Below are 22,167 nucleotides of genomic sequence, written 5' to 3' on the forward strand. Positions count from 1 at the left end.
TTTAGATGTTGTGGCGTTTCATTGGTTGAAATTATACTTGTCGCTGTGATTTATTTCTGCAATTTGCACCCAAAATCAGATTTAGTAGTAATTGCTATCACGCGAAAAATCATTCAAAACCCTGAATCCAATAACAATATTTTTCAGGATCAATTTATACAAGATCTTTTATTTGGAATCGATTATAATCCTTGTTGTGTATATTACATCCTATATATCTATCATCTACTTTCTTTTCTGATTTGTTTTATACATGATTAATTTTAATGTTGGTTTGGACGACGTTTACATTTTTGTAACAAAACTCAAATGATTTTTAAAATGTGCAGAGGAAAAGAGCGAGTAATATTCGTGATACGCATTATGTACTGTGTATAGAATAAACAAGAATCTTGAGACAGTTGCAATGACTGAGTACTTTCTTTCCGTGTGAAAAAGAACATTTCTAGGCAGTCACACTTAATGCTTCTCGGCGCTTGACAATAAACCCGGAGGCAGTCATTTTAATTCAGATATTACACTGATCGTTTAAAAAAAAGAACACATTACATCATTTTTTGTTTACCACACATCCATCAAATACAAGTATACATGTCTATTACAGATAAACAAGTGCCCAGGGCCGTTATATGATGCTTGTCGAAGTCACGCTTGGGCTAGTTTGTGTTAATTTTTCTCTAGTAGCTCACGATGGACTGCATGGCAATGTCGCATCATGTCATCCACAGTAGATACAAATCACTATATTTATTTGCAATGTGTTTGATCAGTTCCGCATTGAGTCTAACTGACCATTACCCATTCCGGAACACCTCGTTGCCATGGGATACAAGAGTTGACGATTTGGTTAGTCGTTTGACCCTTGAAGAGATTATGATTCAGATGAGTAAAGGAGGGTCGGGACCAAAGGGAGGACCAGCCCCGCCGATAAATCGACTAGGTATAGGGACCTATAGTTGGAATACGGAATGTCTACGGGGTGACGGAAGTTCTGGGAACGCAACATCCTTCCCACAAGCCCTGGGACTAGCCGCCACGTTCAGGTAACTCATTCTTGATGTGTATATACACAGTCATTTTTGTCTGATTATTAAAGATTTATCAATGTCAGCCCATTGCTGTTGTCAGGTAATATTTCACCCCAACGTTACGCCTATACGTAAAATCTTTTTGTTTGATAAATCTCATAATCTCTATCTGTAGTTATATTGTATATCATCTTTATCTGAGAGATGAGGTTGCGTCAGTGTACACCTTAGAGTAAAGTAATTATGCTGTCTGTGCCATCGCGATTAATAATGTAGGGTTGGTTGCACCACAACGAGTGACTTCTGACAGGATTATAAATATTTGGACAAAGAAAAATGTAAATGAAAAATCTAAAATATACTTTGTCTTCAAAATGTAAAAAAGAAATTGCCATAAAGCTCGTCAATGTTTTAAATATTGACAGTACATTTCTAAGAATCGCGGTAATTATTATTTTCACAATTAAAGCACTGACGTCATATATGACGTAGCAGAAGCCACTGGTGTAGAGGTTCGCGCCAAGTACAACGACTACCGTAAACACCAAGAATATGGTGACCACAAAGGGGCGAGCTGTTTTAGTCCCGTTATCAACATCATGCGACATCCCTTGTGGGGACGAAACCAGGTACAAAGAATATTGAATATTTTGAAACATCCTAATTCACTGATTGCAGGCATTAAGCATCATACGTCTTATTTGCTAAATAGCTGGCTCGGTTTTCAAATAAAAGTTTTAAATTGGATCAATGAAGTAAACTTCCATCCAGAACCAAAGGGACACTCAATATCAAACTACATTTTTGCATCCTGCTGTTCATTCCTTTTGATGACAAGGTTATTTGTAGTTGACTACTGATAAAGACAACATTTCTTTTAAGTCATATGAATATCGAAGAACATAGATATAGATCATATAGATTTTATCTGATTGATAACATTACAATATCACGATTCCCAGGAAAAGATAGATGAAACAATTATCACTGTACCTTTTCAGGAGACATATGGCGAGGATCCTTTCCTCAGTGGAGTTCTTGCAACACATTTTGTGAACGGTCTGCAAGGTCGCAATCCTACGTATATTCGAGTCAACTCGGGATGTAAACATTTAGATGTTTATGGAGGACCTGAAAACATACCTGTATCGCGATTTTCTTTTAACGCACAGGTAAATATCATAATAGCCCCCAACATACAGAACACGCAGTCGTACAATGTTAATTGTGTGATTTATCAAGTGCATTTTATCTTAATGCCAGTTCATATTAAATAAGATCAATAATAAAGAACATGAAAACTTAAGTATGAAGAAAAGCATGTTTTAGCAAACGTAACATTTTCAGTTATAATGGTGTAAAAATAAAAAAACTGTATGGTTTGTCCAACTTTTAATCGTCAATCACACCGTATACTACATGCACATGTAAAATAGTAGCTAGGAATTTAGTAATAAAAGTATATCCCTCGCTAACTATTTGTCTCTCTAGGTAAGCGAACGGGACTGGCGTTTAACTTTCCTACCAGCCTTTAGGCGTTGCGTTGAGGCGGGAACCTACAGTCTTATGTGCAGTTTTAACAGGTTAGACCACGGGAGTTTCCTCTTGTAGCTTGTCCATCTGATAAGGAAATTTGAGTTAAGGTTATAGACAATAATTTTCATTCAAGACTTCCATCATTTCTTTCCCATTATCAATATTTTTTATCATCTATTTTTTTCTACAAGAATTAATGGCGTTCCTGCATGTGGCAACAAACATCTCTTAACGGATATTCTGAGGAAAGAGTGGGGGTTCAAAGGTTACGTGGTGAGTGACCAGGCGGCAATAGAGAACATCATTGATTTCCATCATTACCTCAACAATTCCGTGGACACGGTTGCTCTGTGTGTGAATGCTGGCCTTAATCTGGAATTATCTACTAATCTAGCGAAGCCTATCTACTTCTCGATGAGTATGCAGTACTGTTTTCTTACAGATTATTCCATACAGCTAATGGTTTATCTTTTTCTTATTGATTTAGATTTTATTTTTGTTCTTATTCATTTGTCTATTTGACATTCAGTCATTATTGTAGCATATCGGGAGCTTTTACATTGTTGTTGTCATACAGATTTCACTGTTGATTTTATTTGTCTATCTAGAATTTTAATGGTTGTTTCAGTTGAAGCGATCAAAGCTAAGAAATTGACAGAAGATGTTGTCCGTGAAAGTGTAAAGCCATTGTTCTATACTAGAATGCGACTCGGCGAGTTTGACCCACCAGACAGAAACCCATATAGCTTTTTGGATCTGTCGTATATCCAGAGTCCTGACCATAGACAGATTTCACTAACTGCTGCCATGAAATCCTTTGTTTTATTGAAAAACATCAACAATTTACTACCATTAAAACGCCTACTCAACACAATAGCGGTAACAAATATCTGATATTTGGTTCAAGCACACAAATAATAATGTAATTATACTTTATTTAGTGTAATTGATTAGGATCACAAACGTATACCATGCATTGGTAATTATATTCTAGCGTTTTTCGCGCCGACCTTATTGCGCTGAAATATTATTGGGGTAATAGCATTTTTCTGAATGTTGATTATGTAGTAATTTTTGTGGATGTGTTTATTCATCATCGCGCTTTTTTTTAACCAAAAACATGTTATAATGCTCTAAAAACTGTCAAATTCAGTTAGTTTACAGCATCTTAAATAGGACGTTTTTTGACAGGTAGTGCATATTCAGTATGTAGACTTTTACAGGTGGTCGGACCTATGGCTGATAACTTATACCAACTCTTCGGCACCTATAGTGCTGACGCAAGCCGTCAATACACTACTACGCCTCTTGATGGACTTAAGCGCTTGGCCCGGTCAACAAATTACGGTCAAGGTTGTCCGGACAACAAGTGTGTCAATTACAATGTCACACAAGTCAAGGACGCAGTTGCAAAAGCTGAGGCAGTTTTCGTTTGCCTCGGAACAGGTAATTGGGAAAAACATAGTCCATAATATGTGAATGGATTTGTGACATCAGTTTGTCGGGTGATACAGTCGCGAAAACAGTCACGATCGATACCTGATTGGCAATGTAATGACATGGTAATCAAATATCGTCCTAAATAACAAGCTATGTGTGATATCATCCAGGTCCATGAAAGCGTTAATTAAAGAAATATTGTTTGATACATTCGGCTGTATGAAACTACAAAAATGTTGTTTGATGATGTTTGTACTACGCCAAATACTTAAAGGATTTAGTATAATCACAGTTAAAATAATTATGCGGTTTTCGGTCATCTGAAAATGTTGGCAGGTTTTTTGTTAATGTAGACAATGAATACTTAGATTACAGTCAAAATGTAGGAAATAATCAAATAATAAGGATACCGCTTTTTCTTGTGGTCATATCAACCATAATTGCATATTTCCTCTAATCAGTATTACACACGAATGTGTCACATATTTCTCGTATGTTACATGTATATGAAGGACAAGAACTCGAAGGAGAAGATAACGACAGAAGTAACATGGACCTACCCGGAAAACAACTTAAACTCCTGCAAGATGCTGTAGAATTCGCAGGTATTACTGCACATGCAAAACGTGTACATTGTATTTTATGCCATCATTTTCTGCAGAACCATTTAGTCATTATTAATGTTTTCGTTATATTACAGTAAGAAACAAACCGATTTTTAAAAAAATCATAAAAAATTCAAATGCATCAATTTTCGATAAAAATATCTAAGTACACATCCAGGAACTGCACCAGTCATACTGCTCCTCTTCAACGCTGGTCCTTTGAACATTACATGGGCTGAACAAAGTGGTCGCGTTGATGCAATATTGGAGTGTTTCTTCCCTGCACAAACTGCAGGTGAGGCAATATTCCGCGTCCTTACTAACAATGGTGACAATAGCAACCCAGCTGCCAGACTACCGTTTACATGGCCACGTTATGCTTGTCAGGTAGGTACATATTTCTTAAGCTTGTACAGATGGTCCATCTAAAACTGAACATTTCTTCTGATCACTTCATATTTTCTTCAGTTGCCTCCTTGAATTCAAAATGAAAGCCCTCACCATCATTGACCAGTCCTAGAGTGACGTAACAGTTGTATATGATGTACAATATTTGAATTATGACTACACATTTAAATTTCAAGTCTCAATTTTGCTTTTTTGACATCTTTTTCTCAAAGCTTGTAACATAAGACGAAATAGACTTTAAATGTATGATAAAAATATATAAACTGGTCAAACTTGATTGACGAATATTTACGCAATGACTTGAACGTCACATTTGACTTCATTGACAGGTTCCGGCTATAACTAATTATACAATGGAAGGAAGAACATACAGATACTACGACGGCGATCCTCTCTTTCCCTTCGGATTTGGTTTGTCCTATTCTGTATTCCATTATTACGACGCTTGGTTGTCACCTCTTATTCAAGCTGGCCAACCACTTGATATAAGAGTAGAAGTTGGCAATATCGGACAATGTGATGGAGATGAGGTAATTGTATTACACAGCACAATAAGAACATGCGCGTGAAGAACATTTCCGTAATAACAAGGATAGTTCATGATCAAAATATGTAAAGAATCTACATTTATAAAGAGGAAATTTGTGAACGACTGTTACTGTGTAGCTATGACGATAATAAAGATAGAAATTCGCTTTCGAACAGGAACACAGACATTGAGATAGTAAATTGAGATAGGCAAATCCTAATATATGTGTCCAATTGTTTCCCAACAGGTGATACAAATATATCTGGAGTGGATTACGACGAAAATGAAAATGCCGAAATTGCAATTAGTTGCATTCCGAAGAGTCTTTATCAAAACTTCAGATAGAATTAACTACACTCTACAGATAAATCCACGCGATATGGCTGTCTGGACAGGAAAAGCTTTTATCATCGAAGCAGGTAAATAACTTATATTCATATTCAATTATGTACTTGAGCATTCACTGAAATGTAAATAATGTTGTTGCATGGATTTTTTTAATTGAAAAACAAATCTATATACAGCCGATGTTCTTTATCTAAACACAAATTGGCAGATACATTATGTAATTGATGCATTCTAGATTTTTTTTTATTTTCGAAGCCTGCCTTACATTTTTTTTAAATACATGCTTTCAGAACTCAGTCACTGTAATGTTTTCCGCAATAGAGTGTGTAATTTCAAGTTCACTTGTCAGATGTATTAGGGACAACACGACTTAAAATGTCGATGTCAAACATGTTCCTGTTTAAAACCATGTTTGTAAGAAAACGTTACTGGACAGATGAATAGAAGTCGACTAAATTTTATTGAAAAAGTAATAGTTTGTGTATTACTCATCACACAAAATGTTTACCGTTTTAGAGTGAAAATAATGTGAAGAAAAAATGCCTGCAATTTATGCTAAATTTTATACATTATTTCATATAAACGTAACCCTCACTACATCATCTTGTCTCGGTACCATATTTTTATGGAAAAAAAATTGTAAGTATACAGATATTTGTTTGATACAACTTAGTATGCCAAAACTGTTTTAAGGTGAATAAGAAACGATGACATGTACATTGATGTCTCCAATAGCTATCCGTCAGATTATAGTATACATACCAGCCGATATAATACCTAGTTAAGCTTTACTTGATGTGAGCAGGGACACGTCTGATAAACATCAGTGCAAGAGATGACGACATATCGGGAGTTATAGGCATTTATGATAACTAGTAAATGATCTTTGATCTTTCAATTTATCTTCACTTATCTGCCATTTGTTCTGACAAATAAGGTTTTTTTTTATCTAATCATGACATAGAGCCCCAAAAATTGTGGGTATGCCCTGTTTTCATGTTTAATGATTTTGTATTGTTTTGCATTTTGCAGGTAAAATCAGGCTATATGTCGGTGGACAACAACCTAACCAACGAAAACATGTGGCATCGAATATACTTGTTAGAGAATTCGAAATTATTAATTCAAAACGTGTAGATTAAAAGCACGTTCTTAATACAAAAACCACGTAAACAATAAAATAACATAAATAAATAATACTTCTACGATACAATATTATGATTTATTGATTTTAAAAGTTACAATGGTCGGATGGTCCAACACCATGATTCTTTACAAAACGTATTTCAACAGAACTTTGATCAAATAATTATCGTTTATCAGACATATTTACCACTGAATATACTTTCAACATGTTCCCAAACATTTGATTAACATGTTTATAACCCATGCTTTTCTGTGCTCATTAAAACCTCCATGGCGGAGAAATCTTCAGTTAAATAGGACTAATCATGTTGACACTTTTTAGATGTTTTGCATTGCATGCAATAATCCACATTCATGTATTTCATATTCTTGATCGCATTTGGGCAACATCTGAATGTTGTATATACATGATCATATATTGACACATGAAAAGGTTAAAAAATTATATGTCAAATTCATATCAGATTTGATTTCATATAAAAAATAAACTCTAGACTAATGAAATACTTTATGTAGATCTTAACAAAGTGAAGTTTTCTAGACAATAGATTTGATAGACGCAGCGGCAGCATAAACGTAAAAGCACCTTGAAAATTGATGAAGTTGAGCAAAACAAACAAGTATTATTCACAAACAAGTAAACACGATATTGCTTACCTAAAAAGTGAACCAAAATACATAAAATGATTCACAAGATAAGTTAATAGCATGGCAAACAAAATGAAAGTATCAATAATACTGATTAAACATATCACAGACAGTACAGGAGTATCACTTCTCTCAGCGATTTAAAAAAACACATCAAAACATTGTTAAACGTAGTTGAAAAATACATTAACGAGATATTCAAAAATCATATTATCAACATTGTAATCAGTGTGTTGCCAATTAACTCATTATTGTAGTGTTATTACTCGTTCATCAACTGAATATTCCAACGTAATAGTCCTTTTTAGATAATATAAAGACAAGTCTGATATAAATTACACTGTTATATTTTGACTTGGGTGTAAAGTTTTAAACTACTTGTGCAAAAACGGGTATAACCAATACATAATACAAAGGTTAAAGTTCATACACTATAAGACTACAAATTGTAAGTATTATTGTGAACAACAATGGAAATAAACAAATACCTTGATAACCTTTCTTTACCCTCAAAAATAGAAATAATCGAGCTTACACATAAAAAACAATATTTTCTGTTGACAACAAAATCACCAACAACATAACCTCAATAATGATAAAAAGTAAGCATAGAAAGATTAACATATCACAGACCCAGCTATGTATGCATTTGTTATAATACTGGACGTAGGAAATCAGTTCCACACAACTATTGACAGGATACTGCATGTAAACATAACGTTAAAATGTAATTTAACCAAACAGAAGGTTTACCACGGACTTAGAATACATAGTAATTCCGTGGTTTATCATAGTATTTCTATATGTAGCCCTTGCATATTCGCTTGGAAATGACAGAATTGGAACATTAAAGGACCAATAGGAACGCAGTGCGTAACTACTGCAATTCAGATACCATGGAGTAAAATTTATCGTTTCTACTTTTTATCCTCTTGAGGTAGCGTCATATGCAGTGGAGTCGCTGGTTTCCAAGAGTCCAGTCCTTTGACGGTAGAGATATCTTCGTCTCGTTGAAGTCTCCTTTCATTTTGACGATAATTGTCCCTGCAAATGTAAGAATGGGTAAAGTCAGATTATTATGTGATCAAATCTACTTTCTGATACAGAATCAAGTATAGTAATCTAGTGTATTTTTTTCAATTCACATAATATTTCATGTCACCTCCAAATACGTTCACCTATGTTTACCATTTGAAACAAAAATATGTGCTTAAAGTGGGTACGGAAATTGACACACAAGTGTACAGCACTTTTCAATACAAATTTACAATTATATATGGTGAAACCAAATAATGAATTAAACAGCATTATACAGATATTTCATCCTGAAAGCGAAAATAGATTGCACAGGTATAACATTAAATCTATCGCTTTTCACTTTCATTTTCTGTTATAAGTGAAGTAAAAAGCTGATATTTATTCTACATATAACCTAACACCATATAGCTATAGCATATATTTAGAAATGCATTGCAGGATATCATATCTGGTACATATTGAGGGACAGGATACCATCACCTAACTGTTCCAACTGATTTGTATAGATATATAAGTATAACCATAAAACGGAGTTATATTTATGATCAAACTCTCAGTTGATGACTTACTCATCAACAATTTCTCATTACTATTAGCATTTGAGCATTTGCATTTTAAAGGACGTAAAGGAAAAGAGTATTTAATGTATAAAAGTATATGTACTTGTTTACGTGAAGATGTACTGATGAAAGGAACAGTACATACGTTTACTGAGCTTTAATTGGTTCCATTAAAGAACAACTTGATTCTGGCGCACCGTGTTGTGTAGTTCCCATCACGCTATCTCCATAATAAATCAAATTACATGTAGGTTGGAGGAGAGAAAATGCCTTGTTCATGAGAAGTACATTTCTAATCTATCTTTGATTTCGGAAGACACGGAAAGTCAAGGAAAATTTACTGCACTTCAGAGAATTTGTAAATGCTTCAGTTCTTTAAATGTATTAACACTGAACTATTACTGGTGATCGGAAAATACATTACAGATCTACTGTTTGTCTTACATGCATATACTGTAATCGCATGTAGTGATGCCGTCTTGCCATCCAGAACTGGCACACCAGAATCAAGTTTCCCGAGGTGAAGATTTTGTAACAATATTAAGTAATAATTAACATTGTTTGTTCTTTTTCACAGAGACAATGTGTAGTGATTGTCAATGAAAGTAATAACGTACTATTATAACGTACTTCTGTATTGTTAAATATTCTTTTCGATACTGAGTTTCAATAAATGAATAAAGATAAAGAATAAAGATATCGTATAAAATTAAAGAATAAAGACAGAAAAAAATCACTGATAATGTCATTCATCAAATCTGGAAAGAATATAAGAATCAACACATTCTAAAAGCATGACCTTAGTCATCTTTACATAGAGTAGGAAAATGAATTTACAATGTGTAGAGTGCATACGGATTTAAATCTACAAGTGGAAGGGAATTATTGTCTATATATGATATGTATAAATCCCACACCAAACACCGTCACCATTTGTAGAGCATTATTACATTGTTGGCTGAGGCTATGAACATTATTCTTATCGTCTCCGAAACCGTGTGTCGTTTTGATACAAACACAATCATTAGTGTAACGTCTTTGATATTCATAGAAAAGTGAGAAAAGAAAACATTGTAAATTCATCTATAAAGCACTTTCTGCAAAACTTTATATAAGCGGCACACAACTGTAAATATGTTCAGAAAACGTAAGATTTAAACACTCCTAACAATGAATCTTATCTGGATTCTCCCTAGCTTAGATTAATAGAATCTTCCACCCCTGTGTTTTATAGACAGGGATATCTCAAACCGAGGGGTAATTTTTTCAAACTTTATGGCTTTGAGGCAGGTAACTAGATTCCTGCATGCACGCTTTATGAACTTCATTCGAGGAGTGCTAAAGTCCCATGATACGTTATTCTCATTTCTGATTATAGCTCAAACAAAACTTTTCATTATCATAAAGTCCAGAGCATATCTCAAATTGGAGTTACATGTGATTTATATGACCAATGGTTGTTGAAGAGTCATAAAATCTCTGTAGCTTATGAGGTTTGCAAAATGAATGAAAAATTTGGTAACAGTGCATGGAGGAGCTTTTATCATTTGTCAGAACCACTGGTACATAAAATGTTGGTACAAATTTATATATTTGCAAATTTGAAATGAAAAAAGACAGGTTTAAGCTAATGACAGAGTACAATTGCTGCAAATCACAACTGCATTGACAAGAAAGTTTTTAGGCTAAAATTCCAATCTTTACATCCTACATGTGCCAAAGATTCTAGGACAATTTTTTCCTGAAGATAAAGATATGTTTACAAGAATGTTACAGATTACTAGTGTTTTGTTTGATTAATTCTGATGCTATGCATGATAAAAAGCTTTTAGAAAGTTTTTGTAAGGAAATATTTCAAAGGACAAAATGCAAAAATGTATCTTGTCGTCAAATTTTGTACATCATCTGATACTCTCCCTAAATGTAAATTAATTTTTCATATCCATATATGAATATACCAATTCGCAGTTGATATACACAGCTAATGAGTTTTCAGCACTTTCTTTATACTGAACTTGAGATATTTTTTATTAATCTTTTATCATTCCTGCAGCAGCTAAGCCTAGGTTATATGAATCATATTTTGCATGCATGTAATGATCCCAAAATAGTTTTTTCTTATGATCACCCACACACAGTGGCATCACACATCAATATCCATGTCATTGTCTTTAATTTTGTGTGTTTAATCATTTACTGTTGGATGGTGCTACATAATCACACAATATCCATTTTGGTTTTTCTGCTGGTTTTATCCCCTCCTGAACAACCAGGTCATTTGGAGGCGGGGTCTCCTATTAGAAGCTTGTGACTACCTCACTGATCAACATACGAGAGGCCTATCACGTATCACCCAGATCAATTAAGGGTAAATGTCTTGCCCAGAGACACAACAACATCAGTGCAGACTGGTCTGTTTCTCAGCTTTCTAAGAAACACAGACCGCCAAGGTTTCCAGTTAGAAAACACAAGGAGTATGAACAAAGAATACAACTTGAGCATAAGTAATGTCTGTAAGAATTTTTATATGACAGTGTATGCTTAATTCATAGATTTATATAAATCATCAAACAACATATATTGTTATTTAGTTCGCAGGAGAATGTTTCAAGAAACATGTAATTTAATTTGTTTTAAGATCCTCTGCATGCGCAGTGATATCAAGCAACAGACAACACACCAAAAGCTATACATTTGAATTGTGTAAATCGCATATGTTTCTTTACACGGACAAAAAAATGAATTTTTCATGATTCCATGCTCATTTGTAAAGAATATATAACATTCTCCTGAATAAACAAAAAACTTGCCATTCTTAAAGTATACAAAATATTTTCCTATCATGAGTTGAAATGTTACTTTTGAAATTTGAATCTATTATATTAGGGTTTCTTAAACAGTTAAAGTATTCACAGAAATATTTGGTCACAATGCTGGACTGACCCTAATCTTTCAGAAATCTAAAAAGTATTAACCAGTTACTGGCATAAGTATGTGCATTTGTTAACAGAAATATGAATATAAATGACAACATTATTATACATGATCAATAACATGAATAGTCCACAGTAGATGATTATATCATATAGATACATATATAGAAAAAACCAACATCTATATGAAACACTCGGCCAACAATGTAGGATACCATACTACCTGTGTATAACCGGCAACTTTTGTAGTGGAATAAATGTATCCGCAGTAGCACGTTTGAAGTTAGCACTGAAATTGAATTTCATGACACCACAAATGTTTAACTTAGTTTGTTAGCTTCAACAACACCTGAAAATTGTTACAAACCTATTAGTCGTCTGTGTAGTTGTTGGAGTATATAGAATTGTACATTACCATAGACATTCTGGGTCTAGATATTTTTATCATAGCTTAAAGTCTGCTGCTATCATACATCCCTGTACAGAAAAAATTAAATTATCCGTAACTATTCATCAACCCAGACCTAGCTTCCTCTCTCAAGTTAAAGTTCACCAATGTTATTCTGTAAAGTTATTACTATTACCTGGTATATAAAACTAATTGTACCTGCACCATATAAATATATATATATAAACCAGATCACCTATTACAAAGTGCTTGTACTAGGATATGCATATATGGTGTATTGACATTATTTAGGTACAAATGTATATGTTATCTAACATTAAACTTGTAATGAAGAATAACATATTTTATTCCTAGTCATTTTGTTAATATTTTTCCTTGCTGTTCAAATGCAAGTAGATTTAAGAATTTCTATGAAATTATTTGATTTTCCTTACATTAAAGGTTTTAGTCATATCTAGAAATCACAGAAGTGCAAAACTGATATTTAGTTCCCAAACTCATGTTGAAAATTTCTCTCAAACATTGATTTTAGAATATCACTCAAAAAACAAATAAGTGAAACCTGTTATGGGTTGAAATCATTTCACACTTCTCGTTTGATGAAAATCTCACAATTCACATTCCAATCCATTGTTATTACTTTTCAAACAGGTGAGATTTCAAACTGTTTTATTTCTAGTTAATTCAATATTTAAGTGCATTGTGAATCAACAAATTTCTTATCATGTTAGGATTCTGTAATAACACACAAGATAGATAAATGATAATATTACCTTATCATTCTGTAAAATCAATACAAAGAGATACAAAGCTATAACATTGTCTATACTACCAAAGATACAGACAACAAATCCATCGACAGATTTGGCTGTTAACATTAGTCAAAACACTACACTGTCAGTTCAGATAATACATTATGCAAGTTCAATTTGTACAAAATAATGTCCATTTAATGGGCAATCAAAATTTGAGGTCAAAATCTAATTCAATATCCTAATGTTTTCCTCTTTTTCTTCAAAAAAATTCAAATCATATCACTTTTTTTGTTTCTGCTAATTTTTAAAATATATTCAAAATGTAGGTGTGAAATAATGTGTGATAATCTGATTACTTCAAGATATTTAAGTACTTTTTATCCCCAATAAAAATTTTGACAGGTTGAAAGTCTGTGAAAACAATACATTGCATCATACTTTTCAGATCCTGAACTGTTGTGTTTTGATGGATTATGGGGTACAATCACAATAAGACATTTTATACCGTACAATTAAACCAAAATACAATGTGCCTACAGTAATAATACTAGAGATCATGCAGCTGTAACCAATACAATCCAAACAAAGTTTACAATCTACTTTTATAAGATATCTACAACAGGTTTGATGCCTTTCCCATCTACAACACTGGTAAAGCTAGGCTAACTTAAGATATCTACATAAGTCTTGGAACGCTTGCATGTCTTGTAATCTACAACACTGACCAGGATCTAATTAAGAACTAATTTACCAGTATCTAAGTTCTCTACCTTCAACCTAATTTACATAAAGAAACTTACCCGAATTCTGGTAATGGACGAGTGGATCCTGTCCTGTGGAATCCTGGTGAGTACTCTACTGCCTGGTAAGTTTTGTCTCCTTCTGATGCATAAGGTATTCCATTCCTTTTATCTATGATTGTCTCTGTTGACATAAAATATACAGGTAAAAATAAACAATAATCATAAATAAATGTAAAAGCCAATGAAATACTTAGACTCCATGTCAGTAAACACACAATTCATAATAAATACTTTGCAATAAAGTGATCCCAATTATTTTTATACGCCGCCAGAGGCGGTCGTATATTGACGTCATCTGCGCTGTCCGTCCTTATGTTTATTTCTTGTGAATGCAACTCCTCCTAAACTAATCATCAAATTTTCATGAAACTTGCTCAATATCACTAATACAATGGGTAGATGTGCACGAAAGGGCAATTTTTTGGTTCGTTGATTTTTGTAAGATTTATACAATTTTCAACTTTGTATCTGTAGCTTTCTCATAGTGGAGCCTTGTGAATGCAACTCCTCCTAAAATGATCATCAGATTTTCACGAAACTTGCTCAATGTCACTACTACAATGGGCATGAAGGGGCGATTTTTCGGTTCTTTGATTTTTGTAAGATTTATGCCATTTATGATCTCGGGTCCCTGTTTCTTCCAGCTAAGCTAACAGGTCCCACTTGTATAAAACATCTCAACTTGAGATTTCCTCAAGTCGAGATTTTCCTTTCTCATAGTCAGAATATAATTGCTTGTGCAATGAACTTTAACTTTCAAATTAGGTTTCAAAGAAAATTTTAAATGAACTAATTTCTCCTTCCAGTAAATATGAATCTTTAATGAATGGTTGAAATAAATTCATGCAAATTCATCCCAGACTCTTAAAATGAGGTTTAATTTAATGTCTTTTACCATTTCTTCCTCTTCCAAACAGCATTTTATGCGTGATTTCATCGGAAGAAACATCCGTAGCTTTATGGACACCTTCAAAACTGCATCTCAGACCAACCTTAGTCAGCCCAGGATCAAGGAGCCATTCCTTATTTGTGCGTTTGTATGTAACTGCAAATTAACAATGAAAGATTGTAAAGCCATTTAATTCAATTTAATTTTATTTAAGAGTAACAACAGCACATTCACTTAATTGATTTTTTTCCAACCTGGAGATCTTTCAAAGTGAGTTTCACCATTCAAAAGATACCTTAATAATATTGCATTATTAATTTTGATATGAAAAATGAAATGTTAAAAACTGCATAACCATGCCAAAACCATCCATTCAGAATTTTTTATTAATTTTCCTCTTAAATTGTAGAACTGGAACATAACCCTTCAAAACTATTTCTATTGGTTACCCATTTGCCACACACATATTATGTAGACTACACATGATAATATGTTCACAACCCAAATTAAAAAGCTAAGTCAGTTAGGAGGGAGTATACATCTTTGACTGAACACGCTCAAATTAAAGACAAGGAGCTCCTCTGAAAGTTAAACTTTCGAAGCTGATATGTTCTTAAAGGTCAAGTTTGAAGGGGAACCTATCCAAAATCTATTTTAGCAACCATGGAGGATCTGACCCTGGAACATCATGTCAAAAGGGAAACAGGTTATTCACCTTCACTAACACTCACTCATTTAGCAGCTTGATAAAACTCCTTCATTATCGATTCTTTGGCTAAGTCAGCTGAATTTTGTGTTTTGCAACAGTGGCATTGACTATTGATGAATCATGTCCAATACCTGTGGGGTTTGATCTGTCTCTCACATATGGCTTTGTACCCTTAAACTTTTAACATTGTATGATACAAACATAATATACTTTCATATCTTACATGGATATGGTCTCATAGCCTTCCAGTTATTTGGAAATATTTCTGCGGCCGGGTATTCAGGGTGTTCTGGATCAGGAATGTATTTCAGTTTGGATTTCCAGTCTGGTCCATTTCTGGAAAAGAGTCAGACTAAAATAGAATTCATGCAACTTGCAAAGATTTATCAAGCAGTATTGTAAATCAGATCAAGTTCTTTTTGTACAGAAGGTTTACTTATGGTCAAGTTTGGGAATTACCCAAGTGGTTCACCAGTCAGTGTACCAGCTGAGCTCCTGTGTTGTATGTTGACTTACTCTGAATATTGGATTTGTATATTCTGAGGATGAGGTGTCCATTCACCATAAAATCCATATCCATGTGGTATATATCTACGTCCTCTGGCTCGATAAGATGGTGTACTGGCATTGTTATTTATGTGTGGAAAATGCCTCCGTTCCCTCTCTGAAAGTATGAAAAAATCAATTAATATGTATATAATAATTTTATTTTCTATATCACAAATAGTGGAGATAACGTTTACAACTGCTCCTTCTTAATTAAGTGAACAACATCACTTAGCTGGCTAAAGGCAAACACCAGCAGATAATATAGACCCATATTTTGACCAATATGTCAAAAATTACAGTTAAAAAATGGTGATAATGTATAACGGTACATTCTGTTGTTAGAGTAACTTAATCATAACATCATTCAATAACATATTTCAATATAATTTTAATTTGGATTCAGTTCATTTTTTTTTACTTTTTGTTGCTAACCCTGTGTTTCCAGAATTCTTCAATCTGTGCCAAGGTATTGAATTCTATTAATATCCCAGTGCTCTGTATTGTATTATGATTTGCAATAAAGGAAATTATGTTTCATTTTCCAATATTCTTCTGGATTTCTTGAGCTAACCATTTCCTTGTCGTGCAAAATCATCTGCATTATCGAATAGATCAAAAATTGATTCTCAGACATAAAAAATCATAATCCATATTGTGTTTGAAAAGTTTGAATGTAATTTTCATTTTAATACTGCTCACAATCACATTGTAAATGATTATCACATGCATTTCTATCCATTCTTTCAATCAAGTTTGCTACTTTGTTTTTGTAATTAAATTATCTCTAATAAAAGAGACTTTTATGGAGACTTATGGTGAACAAAAAGCTACTACTGTGCTTTTCCTGATCATTTTAATTGACATTTGGAATTTTCGTTCAGTTGATCTATATATATGTTTCTATATATTTTGACAAGTGTTGATGCATTAGTTTGAAGCCATACATATGTACACACTGTACTATATCAATCCCGGAAGAAAGTGTTCATATCTTACTATTAAAAGGATGTCAGTATGCAATACATAGCTAGATGTAGATACGTAGCTACATGTAAATTTTGTAGATATAGTCATATGCACGTCATGTTCACCATACTCCAGTACTTCAATACTCAGACTTAAAAAATAAATGTAGGCCACATATTCAAGTAAGTGGTCATTTGTGTATATGATTGTTAACTCACCGCGTTTGCCAGGTTTCCCTATCTCCGTTGTTACATGTAGCATATTGCCGCTTTAGAATTTTCCACTGCTTTAATCTATGTATTATACATATTTTTATTTTCAAACGGTAGTCTATTTGTAAACACCTCAGCAAACATCCGCCATGCGCCGAAGAAGCCGTATCCTGGCGACGACCGGAACAGGTGCCCGCTATCAGCCCGACATCTATCGGTGAAAGCTTAATTTACTCTCATTTTGTTACAACGTATAAGAAAGATAACTCCGTCATGCTTATACTTTTAGTTGACGCGATACACGTCTGTGTTCAGAGAGTAGGGAGTAAAGAAGTTATCGTCTCTTCATTCGACGAAAAACCTATAAATATACCTATAAATATATTTGTAATATATATGAAATTAATGAATTGATAAATTAAGAAAGAAAATAAATTAATATGATATTGAATATTGACAGTGATCAGTGCAGAGCTCCAAAAGTGGCGTATCTGATTGTATATTTGATTGCCTCATTCGTCTATAGGACAAGACATGCTCAAATAAATACATCGTCAAAGCCTTGTATGAAGATTTCAAATGACCGAATACAATGTACGTAATTACCCGTCATAGAAACTGATGTATACAATGTATTTGATATCTGTCAATTTCCGAAATTCATATATACATAGTATGTCTGATACATGCCTAACTCTGTCTTGTCATCCCATGGGTACTTGCCTAATTTTGTCTTGTCATCCCATGGATACATGCCTAACTCTGTCTTGTCATCCCATGGATATTTGCCTAACTTTGTCTTGTCATCCCATGGATACATGCCTAACTCTGTCTAGGCATCCCATGGATACATGCCTAACTCTGTCTTGTCATCCCATGGATACTTGCCCAACTCTGTCTTAGCATCCCATGAATACTTGCCTAACTCTGTCTTGGCATCCCATGGATGCTTGCCTAACTCTATCTTGTCATCCCATTGATACTTGCCTAACCCTGTCTTGTCGTTCCATTGCTGTTAGCCTAACTCTGTCCTGTCATCTCTTGAATACATGCCTAACTCCAATTTGCCATGCCATGGATACTTGTCTTGTCATCACATGGATACTTGACTAACTCTGTCTTGTCATCATATGGATACTTGCCTAACTCTGTCTTGCCATGCCATGGATGTAGGCCTAACTCTGTCTTGGAATCCCATGAATACTTGCCTAACTCTGTCTTGTCATCCCATGGATACTTGCCTAACTCTGTCTTGTCATCCCATGGATACTTGTCTTGTCATCACATGGATACTTGCCTAACTCTGTCTTGGAATCCCATGAATACTTGCCTAACTCTGTCTTGGAATCCCATGAATACTTGCCTAACTCTGTCTTGTCATCCCATGGATACTTGCCTAACTCTGTCTTGTCATCCCATGGATACTTGTATAACTCTGTCTTGTCATGACATGGATGTAGGCCTAACTCTGTCTTGTCATCCCATGGATACTTGCCTAACTCTGTCTTGTCATGACATGGATGTAGGCCTAACTCTGTCCTGTCATCCCTTGAATACTTGCCTTACTCCAATTTGCCTTGCAATGGATACTTGCCTAACTGTCTTGTCATCCCACTGATGCTAGCCTAACTCTGTCTTGTCATCATATGAATACTTGCATAACTATCTTGTCATCCCCTTAATACCTGCATAACTATCTTGTCATCCCATGGATGCTAGCCTAACTCTGTCTTGTCATCCCCTGAATACTTGCCTAACTCTGTCTTGTCATCCCATGAATACTTGCATAACTAGTTTGTCATCCCATGGATGCTAGCCTAACCCTGTCTTGTCATCCCATTGATGCTAGCCTAACCCTGTCTTGTCATCCCATGGATGCTAGCCTTTGGACTTTCCCACTGGGACTTGGCACGAACTGTTATATACATATACATTGAAGCCTTAATAACTATCCTATCATTTCAACTGCATTCCATGAACCATCTCGTTCATTCCAAAGATAAGTGCCCGGCAGTTTTCTGCCAACACATGAATACTAGCCTTAATAACTCTATCATTTCAACTGGAACATACTGGGCTTATCTCAACCAATTCCTGCCAATACGTTGACACTATTCTAATAGTAGGATACTTATTTACCTATCCTTTTCTCCATAAGCATAATGTTTGATACTAGGATACGTATCAACCTACATCGTCCCCCATTTGTACAATATTTGATAATAGGATACATATCAACCTACATCGTCCCCCTTTGTACAATGTTTGATACTAGGATACATATCAACCTACATCCTCCCCATTTTTACAACGTTTGTTACTAGGATACGTATCAACCTACATCGTCCCCCATTTGTACAATGTTTGATAATAGGATACATATCAACCTACATCGTCCCCCTTTGTACAATGTTTGATACTAGGATACATATCAACCTACATCGTCCCCATTTTTACAATGTTTGTTACTAGGATACGTATCAACCTACATCGTCCCCCATTTGTACAATGTTTGATACTAGGATACATATCAACCTACATCGTCCCCCTATTTACAATGTTTGATACTAGGATACATATCAACCTACATCGTCCCCATTTTTACAATGTTTGTTACTAGGGTACGTATCAACCTACATCGTCCCCCATTTGTACAATGTTTGATACTAGAATACGTATCAACCTACATCGTCCCCCATTTGTACAATGTTTGATACTAGGATACGTATCAACCTACATCGTCCCCCATTTGTACAATGTTTGATACTAGGATACGTATCAACCTACATCGTCCCCCATTTGTACAATGTTTGATACTAGAATACGTATCAACCTATATCAGCCTCCATTAGTGTTATCTTTGATAATCGGTTACGCATGAATATGCTACGTGTGCTTCGTATCAACTATCCTGTCCTCCGTGTAGATTACCTATAAACATATTCCACCCCCTATAAGTACAGTCACTCGTACTATGCCAGGTGCAGGTATGAACCTATATCGTTCTCCATTGGTGGTAATTCTTATACTAGAGACTACGTATAAATCTATCCCTTCCCATTTTAGTACTATCTTTGATACAATGTACTATGTCTAGTAAATGTTGTATCAACCTATTCCGCTCTCCAATGGTACTATTCTTGATATTAAGCCAAATACCGGAGTGTTTTAAAGCCGATTATGGAAAGTTCAACCAATTTATCTTGATGAATGTATTCATTTTGTTTGTATCTAAACTGTCATCAAATGTACCCGACAATACTGTCACTGATATTAAGTGTTTACGTTTATGATAGAGATTGAATTCCTCGGCGACCTTCTGATATCGATTGAAAATATTTAGACTACTAATGACCTATTTCATCAACGATCAACTATGGTCAGCTTTAGAGCATATTATGCGTGATTTAGGGGCGTCAAACGAGGGCTGGACAGGTACTATCAAATAGAAGAAAAACAGGGTTTTATCACTTATCACTGACTCAAACATTTACACAACGTATACGTCACTCAAATATAGACCACCTGGCGGACGACAATAATGAGGTATCAATGATATGTCTTTTACTCTTTATCGGCGAAAATCTTTTATTGGGTATTATTTATGTGTCTTCAACATTAGCACTTTGGTATTATTACTGAGTCTTTGACACTGACAGTTAGGTATAATTTTTGTCTTTTTGACACTAACAGGTGAGTATCATTCCTGTGTCTTTGACACTAACAGTTAGGTATAATTTCTGTCTATTGACACTAACAGTTAAGTATCATTCCTGTGTCTTTGACACTAACAGTTAGGTATAATTTCTGTCTTTTTGACACTAACAGTTAAGTATCATTCCTGTGTCTTTGACACTAACAGTTAGGTATAATTTCTGTCTTTTTGACACTAACAGTTGAGTATCATTTCTGTGTCTTTGACACTAACAGTTAAGTATAATTTCTGTCTTTTTGACACTAACAGGTGAGTATCATTCCTGTGTCTTTGACACTAACAGTTAGGTATAATTTCTGTCTTTTTGACACTAACAGTTGAGTATCATTTCTGTGTCTTTGACACTAACAGTTAAGTATAATTTCTGTCTTTTTGACACTAACAGGTGAGTATCATTCCTGTGTCTTTGACACTAACAGTTAGGTATAATTTCTGTCTTTTCGACACTAACAGTTAAGTATCATTCCTGTGTCTTTGACACTAACAGTTAGGTATAATTTCTGTCTTTTCGACACTAACAGTTGAGTACCAGTCTTGTGCCTTTGACACTAACAGTTAGGTATAATTTCTGTCTTTTCGACACTAACAGTTGAGTACCAGTCTTGTGCCTTTGACACTAACAGTTAGGTATAATTCCTGTGTCTTTGACACTAACAGTTAGGTATAATTTCTGTCTTTTTGACACTAACAGTTAGGTATAATTTCTGTCTTTTCGACACTAACAGGTGAGTACCAGTCTTGTGCCCTTGACACCCAGTTGATCACCATTCCACTCTTACAGTTTTGTATCGTTGACTTCAACTACTATTACCAGAAAGTATTTTTATATTAGACATTAACAATTGGGTATTATTTCAATGTCTTGTTATGTCAACACTTAGTTATATTTCCGGTGTCTATGGTGCTAATAATTTGGTACTATTCTGATATTTTATCCCCTG

The 22,167-nt window shown here is 34.4% G+C and overlaps 2 protein-coding genes across 2 annotated transcripts; one reads left to right on the top strand and one right to left on the bottom strand.

The window, feature by feature from the left end:
• The first annotated feature begins 690 nt into the window (after positions 1 to 690).
• LOC132548648 (uncharacterized) lies at positions 691 to 7,400 on the top strand. The gene is made up of 12 exons (XM_060212523.1): positions 691 to 1,043; positions 1,498 to 1,657; positions 2,030 to 2,200; positions 2,520 to 2,611; positions 2,756 to 2,982; positions 3,193 to 3,443; positions 3,788 to 4,010; positions 4,517 to 4,609; positions 4,788 to 4,996; positions 5,347 to 5,547; positions 5,794 to 5,965; positions 6,927 to 7,400. Exons 1-12 carry the CDS (start codon positions 691 to 693, stop codon positions 7,034 to 7,036), a joined length of 2,262 nt encoding a protein of 753 aa, XP_060068506.1. The 3' UTR covers positions 7,037 to 7,400.
• A 1,076-nt stretch (positions 7,401 to 8,476) lies between these two features.
• LOC132548660 (spermatogenesis-associated serine-rich protein 1-like) lies at positions 8,477 to 17,605 on the bottom strand. Its single transcript, XM_060212538.1, has 7 exons — positions 17,518 to 17,605; positions 16,301 to 16,448; positions 16,008 to 16,120; positions 15,082 to 15,231; positions 14,184 to 14,307; positions 12,443 to 12,508; positions 8,477 to 8,732 (listed from the first exon to the last, which is right to left on the bottom strand). The coding sequence occupies exons 1-7, from the start codon at positions 17,558 to 17,560 to the stop codon at positions 8,606 to 8,608; spliced, it is 771 nt and encodes a 256-aa protein (XP_060068521.1). The 5' UTR covers positions 17,561 to 17,605; the 3' UTR covers positions 8,477 to 8,605.
• Between the last annotated feature and the right edge of the window lie 4,562 nt (positions 17,606 to 22,167).

Source organism: Ylistrum balloti, unplaced genomic scaffold (genome assembly GCF_031769215.1).
Source record: "Ylistrum balloti isolate Yb309-2 unplaced genomic scaffold, AGI_CSIRO_Ybal_v1 Utg370022, whole genome shotgun sequence".
Lineage (NCBI taxonomy): Eukaryota > Metazoa > Mollusca > Bivalvia > Pectinida > Pectinidae > Ylistrum > Ylistrum balloti.